Consider the following 23,238-nt stretch of genomic DNA (forward strand, 5'->3'; position numbering starts at 1 on the left):
GGAGGGCTACTGATTTTTTGAGTTGATCTTGTATCCTGCTATGTTGCTGAAGGTGTTTATAAGCTTTATCAGTTCCTTGGTAGAATCTTTGGGGTCACTCAAGTATACTATCATGTCATCTGCAAATATGGAAAGCTTGACTTCTTCCTTTCCAATTTGACATTTTTTTTTCTATTACCCAATGTCGCTCTGCAGTTGTGGTTCCTTTCTCATTAGCATTGAGAAAATTCAAAGTTAATAGAGCATTATGTAATTTATTTCTGGGGGTTTGTGTTACCCCTTTATGTTTATTTAGCATATCCTTTAGAGTTCGATTTGATCTTTCTATGACTGCTTGACCTGTAGAATTATGTGGTATACCTGTAATACGCTTTATGTAGTAATAAGCAAAAGACTGTTTCATTTTACCAGAGACATATGCTGGAGCATTGTCAGTTTTAATTTGTGCAAGTATACCCATGATGGCCATAACTTCTAGCAAATGCATGATTACAGAATCAGCTTTTTCAGAACCCAAAGCAGTTGCCCATTGAAATCCTGAATAAGTATCAATAGTGTGGTGTACATATTTCAAATTTCCAAATTCTGCAAAGTGAAACACATCCATCTGCCAGATTTCATTCCTCTGAGTACCCTTTGGGTTACATCTGTTGGTAGTGGAGTCTGATTGTAAAAAGAACAAGTAGGACATTTCCTAACAATTTCCTTGGCTTGTTGCCAGGTTATGGAAAGATCTTTTTTTAAGCTTTACTATTGATATGGTGTTTTTATGAAATTCTGAGACCTCTAGCACATTTCCTATCAATAGTTTTTCAATTTGGTCATTACCTTATGATAGAGGGCCTGGCAGACCCATATGGGATCAGATGTGTGTTATATATAAAAGATACTTTCTATTCCTGATTATATCTTGCAATTGAATAAATAATAAAGTTAATTCTGACTTATTAGGGATAAATTCTGCAGTCTCAATGTATAATACCACTCTTTCAGCATACTGAGAGTCTGTAACTATGCTGAGAGGTTCTGAAAAATCCATTAATACCAACAGATTAGCATACAATTCCAATTTTTGAATGGAATTATAAGGACTTTGAACCACTTTACTTAATTTTTCTGACTTGTATCTTGCTTTTCCTTGTTTGTTTGCATCTGTAAAAAATGTACAGGTTCCAGATATGGGTGTTTCCCAAACAATTTGAGGCAGAATCAAAATCAGCTCTCTATAAGTTGAATTATATCACTTTTGGGATATTTGCTGTTAATCTCTCCCAAAAAAATTACTACAAGCTCTTTGCCAAGGTTCACTTTTTTGCCCATAATTTGTCAATTTCATCCTTAGTTAAAGGTACTACAATTTCTGCTCAATTTTCCTTTTAAAATCAAGTCAGAGATCTTTTCCACATGTTTTTAATTTTTTACTCTGTTTATTTGGTAGGAATATCCATTCTAATATAATATCTTCCCTCTGCATTAAAATTCCTGTAGGAGAATGCTTAGAGGGTAAAATAACCAAAATACAATCCAGCTTTGGATCAACATGATCCACGTGTCCTTCTTGTACTTTCTTTTCCACCAAGGCCAATTCTCTCTCAGCTTCAGCTGATAATTCTTTTGGACTATTTAAGTCCTTGTCATCTTCTAAGGTTTTAAACAAATTACTCAGTTCATCATTTTTTACCTCAACAACAGTTCATAGATGGGAAATGTCTCCAAATAATATTTGTTTTTTTTTCACTCTTTTTTTCATTTTTCTTTATTAAGAATTTTTCTACTCAGTTCACATGCTATCCACACCCCTCCCCTCTCCCTCCTCCCAGCCCTCTTTCCCAAGCCACCCTGCATCCCCACATCCCCCAAATCGAGGTCTCCCATGGGGAGTCAGTAGAGCCCAGGTCACTGAGCCTAGGCAGGTCCAAGCCCCTTTCTACTGCACCAAGGCTGTGCAAGGTGTCACATCACAGGTACCAGGTTCCAGAAGCCTGCCCATAGGCCAGGGACAGATCCCAATCCCCCTGCCTGGGTGACCCCCAAACAGCTTGAGCCAAACAACTGTCTTCCATATCCAGAGGGCCTAGTCTAGTCCCATGGGGGCTCCACAGCCACCAGTCCAAAGTTCACGGGCTTCCACTAGTGTGGCCAGTTATCTCTTCACGTCCTCCCATCATGATCTCCATGTCCCTCGCCTACAGTGTCTCTCCTCTCATCAATTGGACTCCCGGAGCTCAGCCTGGTGTCTGGCCATGGATCTCTGTATCTGCCTCCATCTGTCACTGGACAAAGGCTCTGTGATGACAGTTAGGTTATAAGAAATTGAGGAAAAGTCAAACAAAAAATGTGAAGAAATCAGTAAATCCCTTGAAAGCCAAGAGAAAGCAATTAAACAAGTGAGGGAAACAGTTCAAGATTTCAAAACTGAAATGGAGTCAATAAAGAAGACACAAACTGAGGTAATGCTGGAAGTGGAAAATCTGAGTAAACAAATGAACTACAGATGCAAGTATAACCAACAGAATGCAAGAGATGGAAGAGCAAATCTCTGGCGTTGAAGATATGGTAGAAGAAATAGATTCATCAGTCAAAGAAAACACTAAATCCAAATAATCTTTGAATGTTATTAAGAGTTCATAATCGATCTCTCCTAATTTGCACCTTTAGGGGTCTAATTTTTTGTAAACCTATTTTATATTGTAAATAGTTAATAGAATCTACTCTTTGTATCTTTTCAGGAACAATTTGTTATCCCTAACAAGGCAAAATTTTCTTTATTTCTTCAAACATTCTTTCTAATTGTATCCATTTGAATCAGCTAGTAAAATATCTTCCATGTAATGATAAATTATAGATTTAGGAAGTTGTTTATGTATTACTTCCAATGGCTGTTGTACAAAATATTGGCACAGGGTTGGGATATTTAACTTTCCCTGTGGGAGAAGCCTCCATTGATATCTCTTAACCGGCTGAGAATTATTATAAGTAGGCACTGTGAAAGCAATTCTTTCTCTGTCCTTTTCCTATAAGGTTATTGAAAAGAAACAGTTCTTTAAATCAATAACTATAAGAGGCCATACTTTAGGTAACAGAGTAGGCAAAGGAATTCCAGATTGTAGGGAGCCCATTGGCTGAATTACTTTGTTAATTGCTCTTAGGTCTGTTACCATTTTCCATTTACCAGATTTCTTTGTAATAACAAATACAGGATAATTCTAAGGGCTGGTTGATTCTTCAATGTGCTGAGCATTGAACTGCTCTTGTACCAGCTCTTCTAAAGCTTGGAGTTTCTCTGTTGAACCCATACAGGCCTATCTGTTAACCATTTTAAAGGTAGAGCTGTTGGTGTCTTTTTTGGAAGATCATCAGTTGTTGTGCCCTGTTCTTGTTCATTCTGGGTGGCTGATAACAGCTCTTTATAGTAATACTTTCTAATATTTCTCTCAGAAATGTGTTAGTTTACTGTTTGTTTCTAAGGTTGGAGGAATGTTAATCTGAGTGTTCCATTGTTGTAATAGATCATGGCCACGTAAATTCATGGCTATATTAGCCACATATGTCTTTAATTTCCCTCTATGTCCTTCCAATCCCTAATAGCTGAATATTTACCTCCTGAAGAGACCAATTTGGATGCCAAAACTCAGGTGCAATTATTGTAACATCCACACCTGTGTCTAATAAACCTTCCAAGAGAAGGTCATTTATTCTTATTTTTAATTTTAGTCTTTGTTCATTTATAGAAAATTGCCAAAAAGTTCACTTTATAGTTTCTCCTGAATTTCCTGTTCTCTCTGATACAGCTGTTCTATCACCCCGAGCAACCTGGTTTATTCCTCATAGGTATTTGGTTATTTAATTGCTCTGAGAAGGGGTTTCTTCCATGATGGAAGGAAATGTCTGAACTGAATTTCTTGTGGGGGCCTGCATGAGACCCCTCTGGGAGTTTCCTGAGAGCAGAGGCAAAGGATTACCTTGTTGATCTACATTTGTTGGTCCAATGTTTACCCTTGCCACACCTTCTGTGTAATCCAGAAGGGAGGGGCATTCTGTTGTCATTGTTCCTTGAATGGTTTCTTTCTAGTAATGTCCTATTTACACTCCCTTTTCAAATTACCTTGTTTACCACAACCAAAACATCTTATATTATTTTTCTTCAAAGCTTTTGAAATCACCTCTCTTTCCACATATCATCATGGTTGTGAGACTCAATATTAATTGCTTTCCTGATCCAACCCTCCAAGGGTGCTGATCTTGCCTTTAATGGCCTAATTATTCTTTTTATGCTGCATTTGTGTTCTCAAAAGCCAAAGATTCAATTATTATCTGTCTAACTCCTGAATTTGGTATCATTCTATTTACTGCTGAAGACAGCCTTTGCAAGAAATCCATAAGGATTTTCTGGATTCCTGTATAACTTTTGTAAATGATTCAATTTTCTTTCCTGCTTCCTCAATTCTGTCCCATGTATTCATGGCTGCCATGTAGCATACAGTTATGGTTTGGTTATCATATAAACATTATCTTTGTATATCAGCAATTTTGTCTTCTCCAAGAAGCTCATCCTGGGAAATTTCCACACCTCTATTCATACATTGTTGCTCTATTGTTTTAGCCTCCTCTTTGAACCACATTCTTCATTGTAATTGGCCTCTAGGACAGCTGTAACTAATTCTTTCCAGTCATGAGGGACAACTCTATTACAAGTTGACCACAAGTTTAACATCTGCTTTATAAATGGAGCATGCATACCATATGAGACTATAGCTTCTTTAAATCTCCTTAAATCTAACATTTCCAATGGAGTCCAATTAGCTTGTACATGCCCTTGAGCAGGTGGTTCCTGTAAGGTTACCAAACAGATTAAGTTTGGTTGTTTGAAAACAGCCTGTCTCTCTGTAACCATATAATTCAATCCTGAAATAATTTCACCTTTAAATTCTTCTGTCTAGGTCTGAATTTCTCTATAGTTCATTTTAACAGGTTTTCCTAAAGTCAATCTTGAGTTAGTTTCACCTTTAATTCTCCTGTCTGGGCCTGAATTTCTCTATGATTCATTTTAACAAGTTTTTCTAAATCTTTTATCTTGGCACTTGAATTGACCAACCTTTTTAATTTTAAAATAAAGATGATTAAACAAATAATATTCATAACTGATATTATGTACATTCCATCAGCATTAATTATCCTCTCATTTAATTGTCTCATTTTCAGACTGCCTAATGTGCTATCAAACAGAGACCAAATCCCTTTCCTTGTAAAAATATTTCCCATTTTTTTAATGTGGGAAAAATTCTCTTTTAACCAATTTCACCCTTTAAGCTATTAAATGACTTACCAAATTTGTTGACTGCATAGAACAGTAGAAGTCTGAAAGAATTTCAAAGCAGCTATCTAGTGTGGTGGCAGTCCAAAATGGGAATCCAGAGAGAGAGAGAGAGAGAGAGAGAGAGAGAGAGAGAGAGAGAGAGAGAGAGCCTCCTACCCACCAAGAGAAAAAAAAGCTAAAGAAAGTCCTGCCACATGTTCCAGCATGAACCATGCAACCAGGAGCCAGGTAAGCCCACAAACAGTCCAGCCATGTGTACCTCTGGCCACTTGTAGCTCCTGCTGCTTGCAGCTCTGGCCACGTACAGCATTCAGCTTCATGGGTTCACAACATGCCCCCACAGTTGGGCGTGTTTGCACATGCCCGGCAGACCTGGACACTTCCGCCTAGCCAGTTCCAGGTCAAAATAGCCATTTCCGGGTCAAAATGTCTCGAGTGACCAGGATCTCATAACTTTGCATAGTTGTGTAAGAATGCTCAACGCAACCATGTGATCTGCTCAAGCGTGGAGTAGTTATGTTAACCTGTGTACGTGAGTGCGCCACCCAGCATTTATAAGCCAGCGCCATATTCCCGGCTTCCTCTTCTTTTCTTCTTCTTCTTCTTCTTCTTCTTCTTCTTCTTCTTCTTCTTCTTCTTCTTCTTCTTCTTCTTCTTCTCTACACATGTGTCTTTTCCACAGGTCTGGGCACTCGTCTGTCCCTTTCATCTTAATAAAACTCTTGTTAACAGATTCTGTTGTGTTTTGTGACATTTCCTCACAGGGTAAGAGCGCCACAAAATAACAAACACAGCTCCAGTGGAGCTGGGTCCCACAAGGCCACAGGCAAGTAGCTTTTTTGTGAATACCTGTTCCACAGTTGGATGCCAAATGTAGACGAATTTCTAAATGGTCTTATTAAATAAAAAAACACAGAGCCAAATATAGGGGTAAAAGCCTTAGAGAGATAAGGGAAATAGGGAGAGCCACCAGCCAACCTTACCTCACTAACTCTGCAGTTTCCAAATGTGAGCTACTTCTTGTCTTACCCATGCCCTCATTGCCTTGCTGTTCTGCCCTCTCATTGGCTATCTTACCCCAGATACCTCACTTCTTTGTCACTGCCTGTCTGTACAGACCTCCAGGTCTCTATGTTTGGTATTGGGATTAAAGGCATGTGTCACCATGCTTGGCTCTACTATGGCCTTGAACACACAAAGACCCTGCCTGATAAGTGATCAGACTAAGGGCATGTGCTACCTGACTTTGTTTACTTAAAATGGCTAGCCTTTTCCCCCTGATTGCCAGGCAAGCTTTATTTATCAAAGCACAAATAAAATATCACCACATACTATGGTCCCAAATGTATTGGATGACATGCTTCCCTTTAAACCTCAGTTACCTTTTCTATTTTGGATAAATTATTGACTTCCTACAAGCCTTGTTTTCTTCATTTCTACAATGTGTGAACATGCCTACTATTTACTATTGAATACACCAGAGTGCCAAAATTAACAGAAGGGCTTTTAAAGGACCTGTGATATAAAATTAAAAATGAGAGATTCCAGTTCAATTTGATGATAAGCAGGCAATGCAAGCCTATACCAATGTCTTGTTCTTGGAGAGATAGAAGGAGGAAAGGATATGGAGAGAGAGAGAGAGAGAGAGAGAGAGAGAGAGAGAGAGAGAGAGAGAGAGAGAGAGAACATTCCCCTGGGTCTGTCACACCTTCATTTTTCACATAAGCCTCTGGAGTGTGATGTTGAATATATTGATCAGACCTGGAGGGTTCATTTTCTGTACCTGTCTATAGGATAAAAACCATGTCTAGCTCTTAGTGGACGATTCAGCTAGATAAGAATTTTCAGAACTAGAGCAGTGATGAACTCATCAAATATTAACTTCACTGAAATTTGGTCATGGTGGAATTAACAAAATGAAGACGATTTCTGGGGTGACCTCTGTGTTTTCCATGTACTTTTCTACTTTTAAAATGGAAAGTCTCACTCCTTTATTCCCAGGGAAACTGGAATGTGTAGCTATCCTGTCATTTCATCTGTGTGAAACTGGGCTTTGATAGCCATAAAGGATAACATATCTGTCTTTGTCATTCAAGTTGTTATCAGGTCCTTCAAATGGTTATGGCTTTTGATGTAGCAGTGTCATGACAACGCATGCACTTCTGTGTGCAGAGACTCAGAGTTCTGTCTCAATTCTACTTCCTTGGTCAGAGACCCAGCTATAGAAAGAAATTAAACTAACAGAGACCCCAAATGATTCTGAGGGAGGGAAGAAAAGAGGAAGAGAGAGAACCGTTGTGGAGATTATTGCTGTACTCTTTTAAAAAAATTTTTAAAAATATTATTTATTATTTATTTTTTATTTTAATTAATTAATTAATTAATTTTGTTTTTTTTATTAAGTAAATTTATTTTACAACATCATTTAGTTCAACATAATAGCCACAGATTCCCCTGTTCTCCCACTCTCGGCCCCCCCCCCCCCCCCCCCCACCCCACCCCCCATTCCCACCTCCTCCAGATCAAGGTCTCCCCCGAGGACCGGGATCGACCTGGTAGTCTCAGTCCAGCCAGGTCCAGTCCCCCCCTCCCAGACCGAGCCAAGTGTCCCTGCATAGGTCCCAGGATTCAAACAGCCAACTCATGCAACAAGCCCAGGACCCGGCACCAACACACGGCTGCCTCCCAAACAGATCAAGCCAAATGACTGTCTCACCCGTTCAGGGGGCCTGATCCAGTTGGGGGCCCCTCAACCTTTGGTTCATAGATCCTGTGCTTTCATTCATTTGGTTATTTGTCCCTGTGCTTTATCCAACCCTGGCTTCAACAATTCTCGCTCATATAAACCCTCTTCTTTCTCACTAATTAGACTCCCAGTGCTCCACCAGGGGCCCAGCCGTGGATGTCTGCATCCAGATTCCTCAGACCTTCCTTGGATGGGGTTTATGGCACAACTAACAGGGTGTCTGGCCATCCCATCACCGGAGTAGGTCAGTTCCTGCCGTCTCTCTACCATTGCCAGCAGTCTTTTGTGGGGGTATCTTTGTGGATCTCCATGGGCCTCCCTAGCTCTCTGCTTCCTCCCCTTCTCATGTGGTCTTCATTTACCATGGTCTCCTATTCGTTGTTCTCCCTCTCTTTTCTTGATCCAGCTAGGATCTCCCACTCTCTTTCCCTCGACCGTCGATGTTCATTGTTCCCACTCATGACCAGGCTGTTCATGTAGATCTCATCCATTTCTCCGTGTCTTTTTTTGGGGTCCCGTTTTCCAGGTAGCCTCACTGGTGATGTGAGTAGCAGTCTAGTCATCCTTGTTCCACATCTAGCATCTTCCTATGAGTGAGTACATACCATATTTGTCTTTCTGAGTCTGGGTCACCTCACTCAGGATGATTTTTTCTAGATCAATCCATTTGTCTGCAAACCGTATGATGTCATTGTTTTTCTCTGCTGAGTAGTATTCCATTGTGTATATGTGCCACAATTTATTTATCCATTCTTCAGTTGAAGGGCATCTAGGTTGTTTCCAGGATTTGGCTATTACAAACAATGCTGATATGAACATAGCTGAGCAAGTGCTCTTGTGGTATGATTGAGCATTTCTTGGGTATATGCCCAAAAGTGGTATAGCTGGATCTTGGGGGAGATTGATTCCCAATTTTCTTTTTTTTTTTTTTTTTTTGGTTTTTCGAGACAGGGTTTCTCTGTGTAGCTTTGCGCCTTTCCTGGAACTCGCTTTGGAGACCAGGCTGGCCTCGAACTCACAGAGATCCGCCTGCCTCTGCCTCCCGAGTGCTGGGATTAAAGGCGTGTACCACCACCGCCCGGCTGATTCCCAATTTTCTAAGAAAGCGCCATATTGATTTCCAAAGTGGTTGTACAAGCTTGCATTCCCACCAGCAGTGGAGGAGAGTTCCTCTAGTTCCACAACCTCTCCAGCATAAAGTGTCTTCAGTGTTTTTGATCTTAGCCATTCTGACAGGCGTAAGGTGGTATCTCAGAGTTGTTTTGATTTGCATTTCCCTGATGATTAGGGATGTTGAGCAATTCCTTAAATGTCTTTCAGCCATTTGGGTTTCCTCTGTTGAGAATTCTCTGTTTAATTCTAAAGCCCATTTCTCAATTGGACTGTTGGTCGTTTTGATGTCTAATTTCTTGAGTTCCTTATATATTCTGGATATCAGTCCTCTGTCACCTGTGGGGTTGGTGAAGATCTTTTCCCATTCTGTAGGCTGTCGCTTTGCCTTGTTGATCGTATCCTTTGCTCTACAAAAGCTTCTCAGTTTCAGGAGGTCCCATTGATTGATTGTTTGTCTCAGTGTCTGCGCTACTGGTGTTATATTTAGGAAGTGATCTCCTATGCCAATGCGTTCAAGATTCCTTCCTACTTTCTCTTCTAGCAGGTTTAGAGTAGCTGGATTTATGTTGAGGTCTTTGATCCACTTGGACTTAAGTTTTGTGCACAGTGACAGATATGGATCTATTTGCAGCCTTCTACACGTTGATATCCAGTTATGCCAGCACCATTTGTTGAAGATGCTTTCTTTTTTCCATTGTACACTTTTGGCTTCTTTGTCAAAAATTATATGTCCATAGGTGTGTGGGTTAATGTCAGGGTCTTCAATTCGATTCCATTGGTCCACATGTCGGTTTTTATGCCAATACCAAGCTGTTTTTATTACTGTAGCTCTATAGTAGAGCTTGAAGTTAGGGATTGTGATGCCTCCAGAAGTTGTTTTATTGTACAGGTTTCTTTTAGCTATTCTGGGTTTTTTGTTTTTCCATATGAAGTTGAGTATTATTCTTTCCAGGTCTGTGAAGAATTGTGTTGGTATTTTGATGGGGATTGCATTGAATCTGTAGATTGCTTTTGGTAAGATTGCCATTTTTACTATGTTAACCCTGCCTATCCATGAGCATGGGAGATCTTTCCATTTTCTGACATCTTCTTCAATTTCTTTTTTCAGGGACTTAAAGTTCTTGTCATATAGGTCCTTCACTTGCTTGGTTAGTGTTACCCCAAGGTATTTTATGTCATTTTTGGCTATTGTAAAGGGTGATGTATCTCTAATTGTCTTCTCATCTTCTTTTTCCATTGTATATAGGATGGCTACTGATTTTTTTGAGTTGATCTTGTATCCTGCTATGTTGCTGAAGGTGTTTATAAGCTTTATCAATTCCTGGGTGGAATCTTTGGGGTCACTCAAGTATACTATCATGTCATCTGCAAATAGGGAAAGCTTGACTTCTTCCTTTCCAATTTGTATCCCCTTAATCTCCTTATGTTGTCTTATTGCTCTGGCTAGAACTTCAAGTACTATATTGAATAAGTATGGGGAGAGTGGACAGCCTTGCCTCGTTCCTGACTTTAGTGGAATTGCTTTGAGTTTCTCTCCATTTAATTTGATGTTGGCTGTTGGTTTGCTATATATTGCCTTTATTATGTTTAGGTATGTTCCCTGTATTCCTGATGTTTTTCATGAATTTTGGTTTTTTTGAGACAGGGTTTCTCTGTGTAGCTTTGCGCCTTTCCTGGAACTCGCTTTGGAGACCAGGTTGGCCTCAAACTCACAGAGATCCGCCTGCCTCTGCCTCCCGAGTGCTGGGATTAAAGGCGTGTGCCGCCACCACCGCCCGGCTTTTTTTCCCTTTTATTTTATTTTACAATACCATTCAGTTCTACATATCAGCCACGGGTTCCCCTGTTCTCCCCCCTCCCACTCCCTCCCCTTCCCCCCACCCCACTCCCCATTCCCACCTCCTCCAGGGCAAAGCCTCCCCCGAGGACTGCGATCAACTTGGTAGACTCAGTCCAGGCAGGTCCAGTCCCCTCCTCCCAGACTGAGCCAAGCGTCCCGGCATAAGCTCCAGGTTTCAAACAGCCAACTCATGCAATGAGCACAGGATTTGGTCCCACTGCCTAGTTGCCTCCCAAACAGATCAAGCCAATCAACTGTCTCACCTATTCAGAGGGCCTGATCCAGCTGGGGGCCCCTCAGCCTTTGGTTCATAGTTCATGTGTTTCCATTCATTTGGCTATTTTTTTCAATAATTGAGTAAAACCGAAATTTATTATAAGCCACAGTCGTCCTAGGGACCTCCATGCTATATATATAGCCTCCATGTTTCTATGGGTTGTAGTCTGATTGTTCTTTATTTTATATCTAGAATCCACTTATGAGTGAGTACATACCATGACTGTCTTTCTGGGTTTGGGTTACCTTACTCAGGATGATTTTTTCTAGTTCCATTCATTTGCCTGCAAATTTCATGCTTTCATTGTTTTTCTCTGCTGAGTAGTACTCCATTGTGTATATGTACAACATTTTTTTCATCCATTCTTCCGTTGACGGGCATTTAGGTTGTTTCCAGGTTCTGGCTATTACAAATAGTGCTGCTATGAACATAGCTGAGCATGTATCTTTATGGTATGAATCAGCATTCCTTGGGTATATGCCCAAGAGTGGGATGGCTGGGTCTTGAGGTAGTTCGATTCCTAATTTTCTGAGAAACCACCATACTGATTTCCACAGTGACTGTACAAGTTTACATTCCCACCAACAGTGGAGGAGTGTTCCCTTTGCTCCACATCCTCTCCAAAATTGACTGTCATTGGTGTTTTTGATCGTAGCCATTCTGACAGGTGTAAGGTGGTATCTCAGAGTCGTTTCGATTTGCATTTCTCTGATGATTAAGGATGTTGAGCATTTCTTTAAATGTCTCTCAGCCATTTGTGATTCTTGTTTTGTGAATTCTCTGTTTAGCTCTTTAGCCCATTTTTTAATTGGACTGTTCAGTATTTTGAAGTCTAGTTTCTTGAGTTCTTTATATACTGTGGAGATCAATCCTCTGTCAGATGTGGGGTTGGTGAAGATCTTTTCCCATTCTGTTGGCTGTCTTTTTGTCTTATTGACTGTGTCTTTCTCCCTGCAAAAGCTTCTCAATTTCGAGAGGTCCCATTTATTAATTGTTGTGCTCAGGGTCTGTGCTGTTGGTGTTTTATTTAGGAAATGGTCTCCGGTGCCAATGCGTTCAAGAGTGCTTCCTACTTTCTTTTCTATTAAGTTTAGTGTAACTAGATTTATGTTCAGGTCTTTGATCCACTTGGACTTGAGTTTTGTGCATGGTGACAGATATGGATCTATTTGTAATCTTTTACATATTGACATCCAGTTATGCCAGCACCATTTGTTGAAGATACTTTCTTTTTTCCATTGTATAGTTTTGGCTCCTTTGTCAAAAACCAGGTGTTCATATGTGCATGGATTAATGTCAGGGTCTTCAACTCGATTCCATTGGTCCGTACTATATTGAATAAATATGGGGAGAGTGGACAGCCTTGTCTTGTTCCTGAATTTAGTGGTATCGCTTTGAGTTTCTCTTCATTTAATTTGATGTTGGCTGTTGGCTTGCTATAAATTGCCTTTATTATGTTTAGAAATGTTCCTTGTATTCCTGATCTTTTTCATGAAGGGGTGTTGGATTTTGTCAAAGGCTTTTTCAGCATCTAATGAGATGATCATGTGGTTTTTTTCTTTCAGTTTGTTTATATGGTGTATTACATTGACTGATTTTTGTGTGTTGAACCATCCTTGCATCCCTGGGATGAATCCTACTTGGTTGTGATGGATGATTGTTTTGATGTATTCTTGGATTCTGTTTGCCAATATTTTGTTGAGTATTTTTGCATCAATGTTCATGAGGGAGATTGGTCTGTAGTTCTCTTTTTTGTTGCATCTTTGTGTGGTTTGGGTATCAGGGTAATTGTAGCCTCATAAAAAGAGTTTGGTAGTGTTTCTTCTGTTTCTATTGTGTGGAACACTTTGAAGAGTATTGGTATTAGTTCTTCTTTGAAAGCCTGGTAGAATTCTGCACTGAAACCATCTGGTCCTGGGCTTTTTTTGGTTGGGAGACTTTTGATGACTGTTTCTATTTCTTTAGGGGTTATTGGTCTATTTAAATGGTTTATCTGGTCTTGATTTAATTTTGGTATGTGATATTTATCCAGAAAATTGTCCATTTCTTCCTGGTTTTCCATTTTTGTGGAGTACAGGTTTTTGAAGTATAATCTGATGATTCCCTGGATTTCCTCATTGTCTGTTGTTATGTCTCCCTTTTCATTTCTGATTTTGTGAATTTGGGTGCTCTCTCTTTGCCTTTTGGTTAACTTGGCTAGGGGTTTGTCTATCTTGTTGATTTTTTCAAAGAACCAACTCTTTGTTTCATTGATTTTTTTTTGTATTGTTCTCTTGTTTTCTATTTTGTTGATTTCAGCCCTCAATTTGATTATTTCCTGGTGTCTATTCCTCCTGGGTGAGTTTGTTTCTTTTTGTTCTAGAGCTTTCAGTTGTGCTGTTAATTCATTGGTATGGGATTGCTCCATCTTCTTTATGTGTGCATTTAGAGCTATGAATTTTCCTCTTAGCACTGCTTTCATAGTGTCCCATAAGTTTGGGTATGTTGTACTTTCATTTTCATTGAATTCTAGGAAATCTTTAATTTCTTTCTTTATTTCTTCCTTGACCCATTGATGTTTCAGATGGACATTATTCAGTTTACATGAGTTTGTGGGTTTTCTATAATTTTTGTTGTTGTTAAGGTCTAACTTTAATGCATGGTGGTCTGATAAGATACAGGCAGTTATTCCAATTTTCTTGTATCTGTTGAGATTTGTTTTGTGGCCAAGCATGTGGTCAATTTTTGAGAGGGTTCCATGGGGTGCTGAGAAGAAGGTATATTCTTTTGTGTTAGGATGGAATGTTCTGTAGATATCTGTTAAGTCTATTTGAGTCATAACATCTGTTAGGTCCTTTATTTCTTTGTTAAGTTTCAGTCTGGTAGATCTGTCTTTTGGTGAGAGTGGTGTGTTAAAATCTCCCACTACTAATGTGTGGGGTTTGATGTGTGTTTTATACTTTAGTAGTGTTTCTTTTATGAATGTAGGTGCTTTTGTATTTGGAGCATAACTGTTTAGAATCGAGACTTCATCTTGGTGGATTTTTCCTGTGATAAATATGTAATGTCCATCCTGATCTCTTTTGATTGATTTTAGTTTGAAGTCTATTTTATTAGATATTAGGATAGCTACACCAGTTTGTTTCTTAGGTCCATTTGCTTGGAAAGCCTTTTCCCAGCCCTTTACTCGGAGGTAGTGTCTGTCTTTGAAGTTAAGTTGTGTTTCTTGTATGCAGCAGATGGATGTGTCCTATTTTCTTATTCATTCTGTTAGCCTGTGTCTTTTTATAGGTGAGTTGAGACCATTGATATTGATGGATATTAATGACCAGTGATTGTTAATTCCTGTTATTTTTTGTGGTTGTGTTGTGTTGTCCTTCTGTGGTGTATGTTGGTGTGGGATTATCTATTGCTTGATTTTTCATGGATGTGTTTAGCTTCTTTGGGTTGGATTTTCCCTTCTAGTGCTTTCTGTAGGGCTGGGTTTGTGGACAGGTATTGATTAAATCTGGTTTTATCCTGGAATATTTTGTTTATTCCGCCTATGGTGATTGAGAGTTTTGCTGGGTATAATAGTCTGGGTTGGCATCTGTGGTCTCTTAATGTCTGCATAAGATTTGTCCATGATCTTCTAGCTTTCATAGTCTCTATTGAGAAGTCTGGTGTTATTTTGATGGGTTTGCCTTTATATGTTACTTGTCTTTTTCCTTTGCGGCTCTTAATATTTTTTCTTTGTTCTGTGTGTTTAGTGTTTTGATTATTATGTGGCGAGGGGACTTTTTTTTTTGGATCCAGCCTATTCGGTGTTCTGTAAGCTTCTTGTATCTTCATAGGTATTTCTTTCTTTAGGTTAGGAAAGTTTTCTTCTATGATTTTGTTGAATATATTTTCTCTGCCTTTGAGTTGGTATTCTTCTCCTTCTTCTATCCCTATTATTCTTAGGTTTGGTCTTTTCATGGTGTCCCAAATTTCTTGGACGTTTTGTGTTACGACTTTTTTGTCTTTAGTGTTTTCTTTGACTGATGAATCTATTTTCTCTATTGTGTCTTCAGTGTCAGAGATTCTCTGTTCCATCTCTTGCAATAAGTTGGTTATGCTTGTTTTTGTAGTTCCTGTTCATTTAGTCAGGATTTCTATTTCCAGCATTCCCTCAGCATGTGTTTTCTTTATTGTCTCAAATTCATTTTTCAGATCTTGGAATGTTTCTTTCATCTGTTTAATTGCTTTTTCTTGGCTTTCTTTGATTTCTTCCCATTTTTGTTCATTTTTTCTTCCATTTCTTTAAGGGAGTTTTTTTAAATTTCCTCTTTAATGAAGTTTTTCTTTTCCTCTTTAAGGGAAGTTTTTTTCCTCTTTAATGGAGTTTTTCATTTCCTCTTTAAGGGAATTTTTTATTTCCTCTTTAATGGAGTTTTTCCATTTCCTCTTTAAGGGAATTTTTTATTTCCTCTTTAAGGGATTGTTTTATTTCTTCTTTAAGGGCCTCTATCATCTTCTTAAAGTCATTTTTAGGATTGATTTATTCTGTTTCTTCTGTCTTGGTATGTTCAGGTCTTGCAGGTATAGAATCACTAGGTTCTGATGTTGTCATATAGGTCTTTATGTTGTTGCCTGTATTTTTGCACTGTCATCTACTCATCTCTTCCTCAGCTTGGTGCATGTGGTGTCTGTGTCTGAGAGTGCCTCTCTTGTTCTAATTTTTAGTCTTGGTTCACTAGGAGTTCTTGGTTAAATTGGTGCTATTGTGCTGTTTCTTCAGGAGCAGCTGATCTCAGTTGGTGAAGTATATACTTATGACTCTGGTGATCTGGTTTGGTGGCTGGGCAGTGCCTTCTTCTGTGTTCCCAGGTCACATTTTGTTCATTCGTCAACTCTTCAGCTGATCTTGTTTCTTTAGACTTCAAACTATAGGGATCTGAATCCTCTCCCAGATGGATTTCAGCTGAGCGGGGTGGTCTTACCAACACCTCCAAGTTGTTGGGTTTCACAAGATCAGCAGCTCGGCCCTGGGTTGTCCTCAGACAAAGTATTCAGATTTGTTCTGGTTCTGTCCCACGGAGATAGCTTCTTCCCAGGGTGTTGGGGTTAGAGGGGTCCCTGTTCCAAGCTTTTGATTAAGAGTTTGTTTTCACTAGCTCTTCAGCTGGTAATAGCTCTGTTTCTGGTCTTTATTGCAACTGTGTTTCGGCCGCCACCTGCTGGGCCTGCCTGCCTCTGCTGGACCAGTCTACCTCTGCCAGCCACCACCGCGGGCCTACCTGCCTCTGCTTGGACAGTCTACCTCTACCAGCCACCACCGCGGGCCTACCTGCCTCTGCTTGTTGCCGCTGCCATGCTTGTTTACTTTTGCAGGCTGCCGCCAGGCCTGTATGTCTCTGCCAGCCACTGCCCTGCCGCGGGCCTACCTGCCTCTGCTTGTCGCCGCTGCCGTGTCTGTCTACCTCTGCGTGCCACTTCTGGGCCTGTATGTCTCTGCCAGCTGCCGCCGGGCCTGTCTCTGATGTACTCTTTTTTTTTTTTTTTTTTTAAATTTTCTATATTTGAAAACTTTATTTTCTCAAATGAGCACCAACACAAATCGGGAACAAACGATGCTTCTCCCTAACACTGAATCATTATGTACAGTCACCGGACAGAGGTGAAGACCATTTACACAGAAACAATCACCTCTGTTGTCGAAGCAAAGTGACCTGGGGGGAAATACCACTGAAGAAAACCAAACACGCAAAAACAATTCCAAACCCAATGATACAGTTTGTAAACACAGACAGACAGACGGACAAACCTGTGGTACACAAGTCTGCAGGCTGGGGAAAGGGAACTGACTCCATCTTCGACAGCACACTGTAAAACCCTGGGCAGGCAGATCTACCCCTGCAGAGACAGTCTCTTTCTTGGCTTTATCTTTTATTCTGGTACATTTCATGACTGTATGATAATTTTAAAAAAAAAATCAATCACCATTTTAAAAGCATTCTTTTCCACACACAGAACTAGAATGTTCCATTGAGGCAGGTTTTTTTTAAAATACAAGTTGTGTTCAAAATTTGATTTGCCAGCCTCTGCCTGAGCCCAAAGCAATCTGACCTTAAAAAAACAAAAAATAAAAAGCTATTGTTTTATTAACGTCCTTTTAACCTGAACCAGTTAACATTTAATAAGACACAGCTTCTAGAACAACCAGAGCCCGGATGTGTGACTGTTCTGCTCACATCTCAGAAGCACAGACTTGACTCCGGCTTCCTCTTCACAGGTTCGCTTCGCCAGTTCTAGAAGCAGCGCACAGAGGAAGAGGAACTGGCCACACAGCTCCTCCTCAGGGAAGGAAAATCCTGCTTCGTGCTGTTGGTCCACTCAGACATGGAAACCAGAGAGGGAAAACGCTATGTGCCCAAGGTGTAAACTGTAGTTCATAGAGTGTCCTCAGTAGAAAAGGAAACAGAAAAATCCAGACTACACACACACACACTCACTCATGCACACATGATTCCAACTTCTTCGAAGTTCTCCCAGCTACGGCAATTACTCCGAAGTTGTTACTACTAAAACTTGTTGTTTCTTTTCTAGCCAAGACTGAGCCAGAAAGTATCAGTTCACAACCTGGTAATTTACTACAGTCTGTTCTACTGGGAAAAAATGCAAACAGAAAAAAAAAAAATGTTTTAAAGCCTCAATCCATTTTAAAGTGACAGATCTAAAAAAAAAAAAAAAATCTTGTTGATTACTTTTCCCTTAAAATGTACTTCAAGAAACACAGAGGAAGCCATAGAATTGAAAAGTGCTCTCAGGGATCTGAGAATACAGCACCAAATATATTATTTAAAAAATTAAATATTATTTACAAGAGTGAGTATACTTCACAAGAGACTGTATACGTACTTGGAAATCTTATTATAAAGGGACACTGCCTTTGTACACACTGATCTACCAGCAAAGATTTACTTTATCTACATGATCTGACTGTCGTCACAGGCGCTGGGGTGGTACTCAGCCAGGCCCAGCTGTGAGCTTGAGAGCATCAAACTTGGCTATACTTGACTCATGTGGATTCACCCATCAGCAGCCTAGGGAAATACAGGGGTGGGAGATGTGGATGTACTGGGGGGGGCACGGCTCTATCACCTACAGCGGCACAGGAGAGATGGCATGAGGTGGTCAGCTAGTCTTCAGTTCAGAACGAAGGCGGCTGGTGGCTGAGGTACAGAACTTCAGGCCCTTCCCTACTCACCCGCCCCTGCCCAAGCTCACCCCATCGACTCCAATTCCCTGAACCCATGTGGGGTGAATGGATGAGGTCTTTGGTTATGCTGAGTCAATCATTTGGTGAGGAAAAGAAAGAACAGACCGACCGAGGCCTTGAGTGCCCGTCTCCACTGCTCAGCTGTGGACTCTCTAAGACTGCTAAGTGTTAGGCAGACAAGCCACCGATGGAGTTAAGGTCGTAAGAAGCACTTTTGGTGTCGCTGTCACGGAGGGAAGCCTAATGAGTTTTGGTCCCGCCCCCAAACTAGTTATGGGAAAACTGGCATGTTACTACTCATCTTCTGCACCAAGCATGGTGTGGTGCCGGACACCCACTGGGTGCTCAACAGATAGCAGTTGAACAACCCAGAGCCAGGGTCCTACTGCAGCTCTGCTGATCCAGGATGGTCAAGGAGCCCACCCCAAGGAAAAACAGTGGCACACTGTCTCCTTCTCTGACCCTTGAGAATGGCAGGGCATCACATATCCAGGTTATCCAGGTTCTATGTGTCACTAATTTTAGTTTTTCAAGAAAAAACATCTACCAAGGTTTAACTCCCACCCGCTATTTAAAAAAAAAAAAAAGAAAGAAAGAAAAGAAAAGAAAGAAATGGATTTGTAGATTAGCTGGGATATTCCCTGAGCAAAGGGTGTATATAATCAAATCCTTAAATGAAGGCTACTTCCCTGGGGCAGGATTGGGGTGGGGGGTGGGGGCAGCATGACTTCAGAGCCTGCAAGCCAGTTTAGGAATGTCAAAGTGGAAAAATGTGTGTCACTGGGAACTTGAGCCTGGGAGCCACGGGGTGGTTTTTCAGGAAGCAAAACTCAGTCCTTCTGAGGCTCAGTTGGTCCTGCAGTCCAGAGGGGTGGGGTAGGAGTTTGAGCTAGTGTTCCCAGGCTCTGGACAAGGAGACCTGAGAACAAAATCTCGTTTTTTTAGACATTTCTGTGTCCCGGAAGAGGAGCGCTCTGCTGTTAAAGCTGGCCTGCTTCCTGCCACCCCGCCATTGCCACTAGCAAAACAGGGTAAAGAAGCCTTGGTTCTTCCATTCCCAGATCAAGACACGGGGGGGGGGGGGGGGGGGGGTGGCAAAGCCACGTCCACCAGAGCTCTCTCCTGCTGGGAAATTGATTCTGCTGAAGATGAGATTTGGGAAACGTCCTGTGCCAGCTGCTGTAATCTGGGTTAATCAATTTTACAGATTCTTATCCCCATGAACTCTCTTTTATTTGGCTCTTTTTAAAAGAGGTGAATTTTCCTGTAGGAGCAGCCTAGTTAAGAATGATGTTGAGGATTACCTCATACGCATGCATTTTAACATCATTTTCTGCCTCAGAAATGAAATTAATGCAAACGAGGTTCAGCCGTGAGCCACATAATAGCTGAACTGCCGTAAAACATTCAGTGCTGATTCAAAGCATTGAGTTCCTTTTCACCTCAGGAGACTTACAGGGATTTTCCTCCCCATCCTTAAAGCAAGGAGGCTGGGGTGGGTGGGGTGAGGGGTGGGGGGCATTACTGAATCTATAATTCCTCCCCACCGCTGGACCACACTGTCAAAAGTTATCCTCCTACGACATGCAGATCTAACAAGAGAGGCATGAGGGATGGAATCTTGGATCTTTGTTTCCCAGGTCATGATGGAACTGGAGGAGGGAAAAAAACAAGACCCAAACCGGAAACACTAGGCACAGAGAACAGCTAAACCCATGCCCAGCGGTGAGAGCAGATGTGCCCAGCCAGAGCTGGCTCAAATCGCAGCGGTTCCTCCCAGAACCCCTCCTCTGCTGCTTCACTCCCACAGAACTGCGGACTAGTTCCCAGTTTTTACTTTTCCTGCTTGCTATCAGGAACTCCCAGGCGGCAACCCGTGCTCCCTGGCTCCCCTCCATCACCGATTTCAGTGTGGTGCTGGTTAAATGGGACATCTGCATATCTCCCTTCACCTACAACAGCAGAGACCAGGAGGTGATTGCCCAGAGGTGGGGTGGGGGTGGAGGGGCACCGGAGTCACTAAAACCCATTGGGGCTTTACCTATGCCCCCCCTCACCCTAGCAGGACGTTCTCCAACTCAGGCCCAGCATGCCGGCTGGGGTCTTGCCCTGTCAGCTAGAATCAGGGCCATTTCGTGTGCTCATCTGCTATCCTGGCACATTTGATGTTAGGACAGAAGTTTGTTGTCAGAGAGAATACAGTCATGAGGTATTTTTTTTTTCTCTTTGTCTTTTTGAAAAAGTCAATTATTTCAAGCCAGGTCCCCAAGAGTAGGACAGTCTTGGTCTACCCCTACCCTCCTGTCCCTTCCCCAACCCCAGGGCTCTCAGGTTGGTCTTTGCTTTTCCTCATGCCCATGTACCAATGCTCTGACAAGGCAGCTCTCCTATGGGCTGGGGGCCCCTTTCCAAGGTGGACTGCCGCCACGCAGCCAAGGATCTGTTCTGTTCTGTTCGGTATTTTTGTTTTCAGCCAACACTAGAACAGAGAAGCCAAGATCAACTCACAAACAGATACAAAGCAAAGAGACAGAGAGACAGCAATTTAGAGGCCAGTCACCCAAAAAGATGGCGTCAGGGTGGGAGGATGCCCCCTGATGGCAAGGCCCCTAAATGGATGGAACCAATTGTTCAGTCACTCTCTCACGCTTGGGTAGAATGTTCAGTTGGATGGCATTCATGTGGATGCTGGACCGGATGGATGTTGTCAGGTCAGTCCCAGCCATTGTCCTTGATCATGTGCGCTAGTTCAATGATGTATTTGCCCTCTTTATATTTCTGACTGCTTTCAAAAGCGTGTTCATATTTCCAGCCCAAAGTGGTTTTGCAGTTTTCACAGTAAATGTCTGCAACTGCATGGAGTCCTGTTAGCAACACCCGCTCTTCTGCAGGCCCACAGCCCACGTTAACGACTGAGTTAAAGAGGTAGGCTCGTCCTTGACTTCCCTGGAACGACTTGGAAATGAGTTCATCGTGATTGGCCAAGTGAGCTCTGCAGTGAATGCAGCTGTAGGTCCGGTGGCACGAGGGCAGGTATGCCTGAAAAGTCTTGGATCTTGTCATCTTCACCATGGGTGCAGCTGAGCGTGGGGCGAACTCTGGGGCAGCCCACGAGGCACTCCCACAGGACGGGTCGCACGGGAAACACCGAAAGACACAGGTAAAGGCCGTGGTTTGGCAGGGGGTGGGTGTGCGGCAGGCTCCACACACTGGTGACATCTTCAGAGGAAGGACTCTCTAGTAGAGGTCTACAGCCGCTTCTCAGAGCCTGGCGGCAGGCTGCCCGGTCCCGCCAGCGCCAGGCTCGGCCGCTCCGGAGTGCTTGGCGACGAAGGACTGCACCTCTGATGTACTCTTATAGTGACAGAGTTATTGTATACTCAGAATAACTGTGCCAAGAGTACTGTGTCTTTCTTCTGCATAACACAGGTCTCAAGCATTATTAACACACAGTTGCACTGGATAGTTTTATGTCACCTTGACACAAGCTAAAGTCACCTGAGGAGGGAGCTTCAGTTGAGAAAACTCCTCCATAAGATCAGGCTGCAGGTAGGTTTGTAGGGCATTCTCTTAATTAGAGATTGATGAGGGAGAGCCCAGCCCATTGTCGGTGGTGCCATCTTGGGCTGGTGGTCCTGAGTTCTGTACAAAAGCAGGTTGAGCAAGCCTTGGGGAACAGGCCAGTAAACAGCACCCCTCCACAGTTTCTGCATCAGTTTCTGCCTTCTGGTTCTTGCCTTGATTAAATTTCTGTCCTGACTTCCTTCAATAATGGACTATAATGTGGATGTGTAAGCCAAATAAACCCTTTCCTCCCCAACTTGCTTTTGATCATGATATTCTACCACAGAAATGGTAATCCTAACTAAGAGAACAGTATAGTGTCTTCACTATTCTAGGAACTTGGATATGAATGGATTTGTATCAGCTGCAGACTATCAAAGTGTTGATGAGTGTGAAATTAAGGATTCCTCTGGATGATCAAGACAGCCAGGCTGTAACTGACTGAAAGTGAGGACAGAATAGAGACAAGGAAGTAATGAGGGAGAAGTGGGGAGTGTGTGCATGTGAGAGAAGAGAGGGGACAGATCAGAGGCTTCTCATCTTGACACCTTCCCTGGAATTTTTGACCATCCTTAGAAACTTTCTTCATCACTGGGAACAGAGTTTGCCTTCTCTGTTGGGTCTACTTTTTCTACTGATGAAAGCCCCACAGTTCCTTTCCTAACAGCATGGACTAAAGACTTAGGGCTGGACTAATGTGCCTCAGAAACAGAGACACAAGATCTATGAGCTTTTCATAGTGTAGTGCCTGGAACCCAATCCTAAACATATAGTTAGAGAAAAGATGGAACAGATGTTCAACCTCTTTGTTGTCCCTCTTGACCCTGGAGTCTTGATTCTTAGCAGTATCAATAACATTTTTATTTTAGAGTATTCAGGTCTGGGAAACTTAAGACCTCTCCTGCAGGGAATCATGTAGTTGGCCTGGTCTAGCTGCCTTAAGAGGCATCCATCATAGGTATAGAGTCCGTGGCTCCTAGGGCACTGTGTGCCTTTCAGTTCCTGGGAAATAGAGGCACTCCCTCAGGCAGTGGAGCATTCATGCCATCTGTGTATCTCTGTTTTCCCTAGAAGTCATCGAATCACATAGAAGCTTGGCTGGACAATTAATCTTAGACGTTAATCTTGTGTGCCCTGTATAGCTTGCAAACATCATTGTATC

General features: G+C 41.8%; 1 protein-coding gene and 1 pseudogene across 1 annotated transcript; both read right to left on the reverse strand.

Moving 5' to 3' along the window:
* Nucleotides 1–20,410, reverse strand: part of LOC114688901 — a 55,647-nt pseudogene extending 35,237 nt beyond the window's left edge.
* Nucleotides 20,411–21,040: 630 nt separating this feature from the next.
* On the reverse strand, nucleotides 21,041–21,854 carry LOC114686043 (protein yippee-like 2). Its single transcript, XM_037204476.1, has one exon. It carries the CDS (start codon nucleotides 21,729–21,731, stop codon nucleotides 21,225–21,227), a length of 507 nt encoding a protein of 168 aa, XP_037060371.1. The 5' UTR covers nucleotides 21,732–21,854; the 3' UTR covers nucleotides 21,041–21,224.
* Between the last annotated feature and the right edge of the window lie 1,384 nt (nucleotides 21,855–23,238).

Source organism: Peromyscus leucopus, chromosome 4, assembly GCF_004664715.2.
Source record: "Peromyscus leucopus breed LL Stock chromosome 4, UCI_PerLeu_2.1, whole genome shotgun sequence".
Classification (NCBI taxonomy): Eukaryota; Metazoa; Chordata; class Mammalia; order Rodentia; family Cricetidae; genus Peromyscus; species Peromyscus leucopus.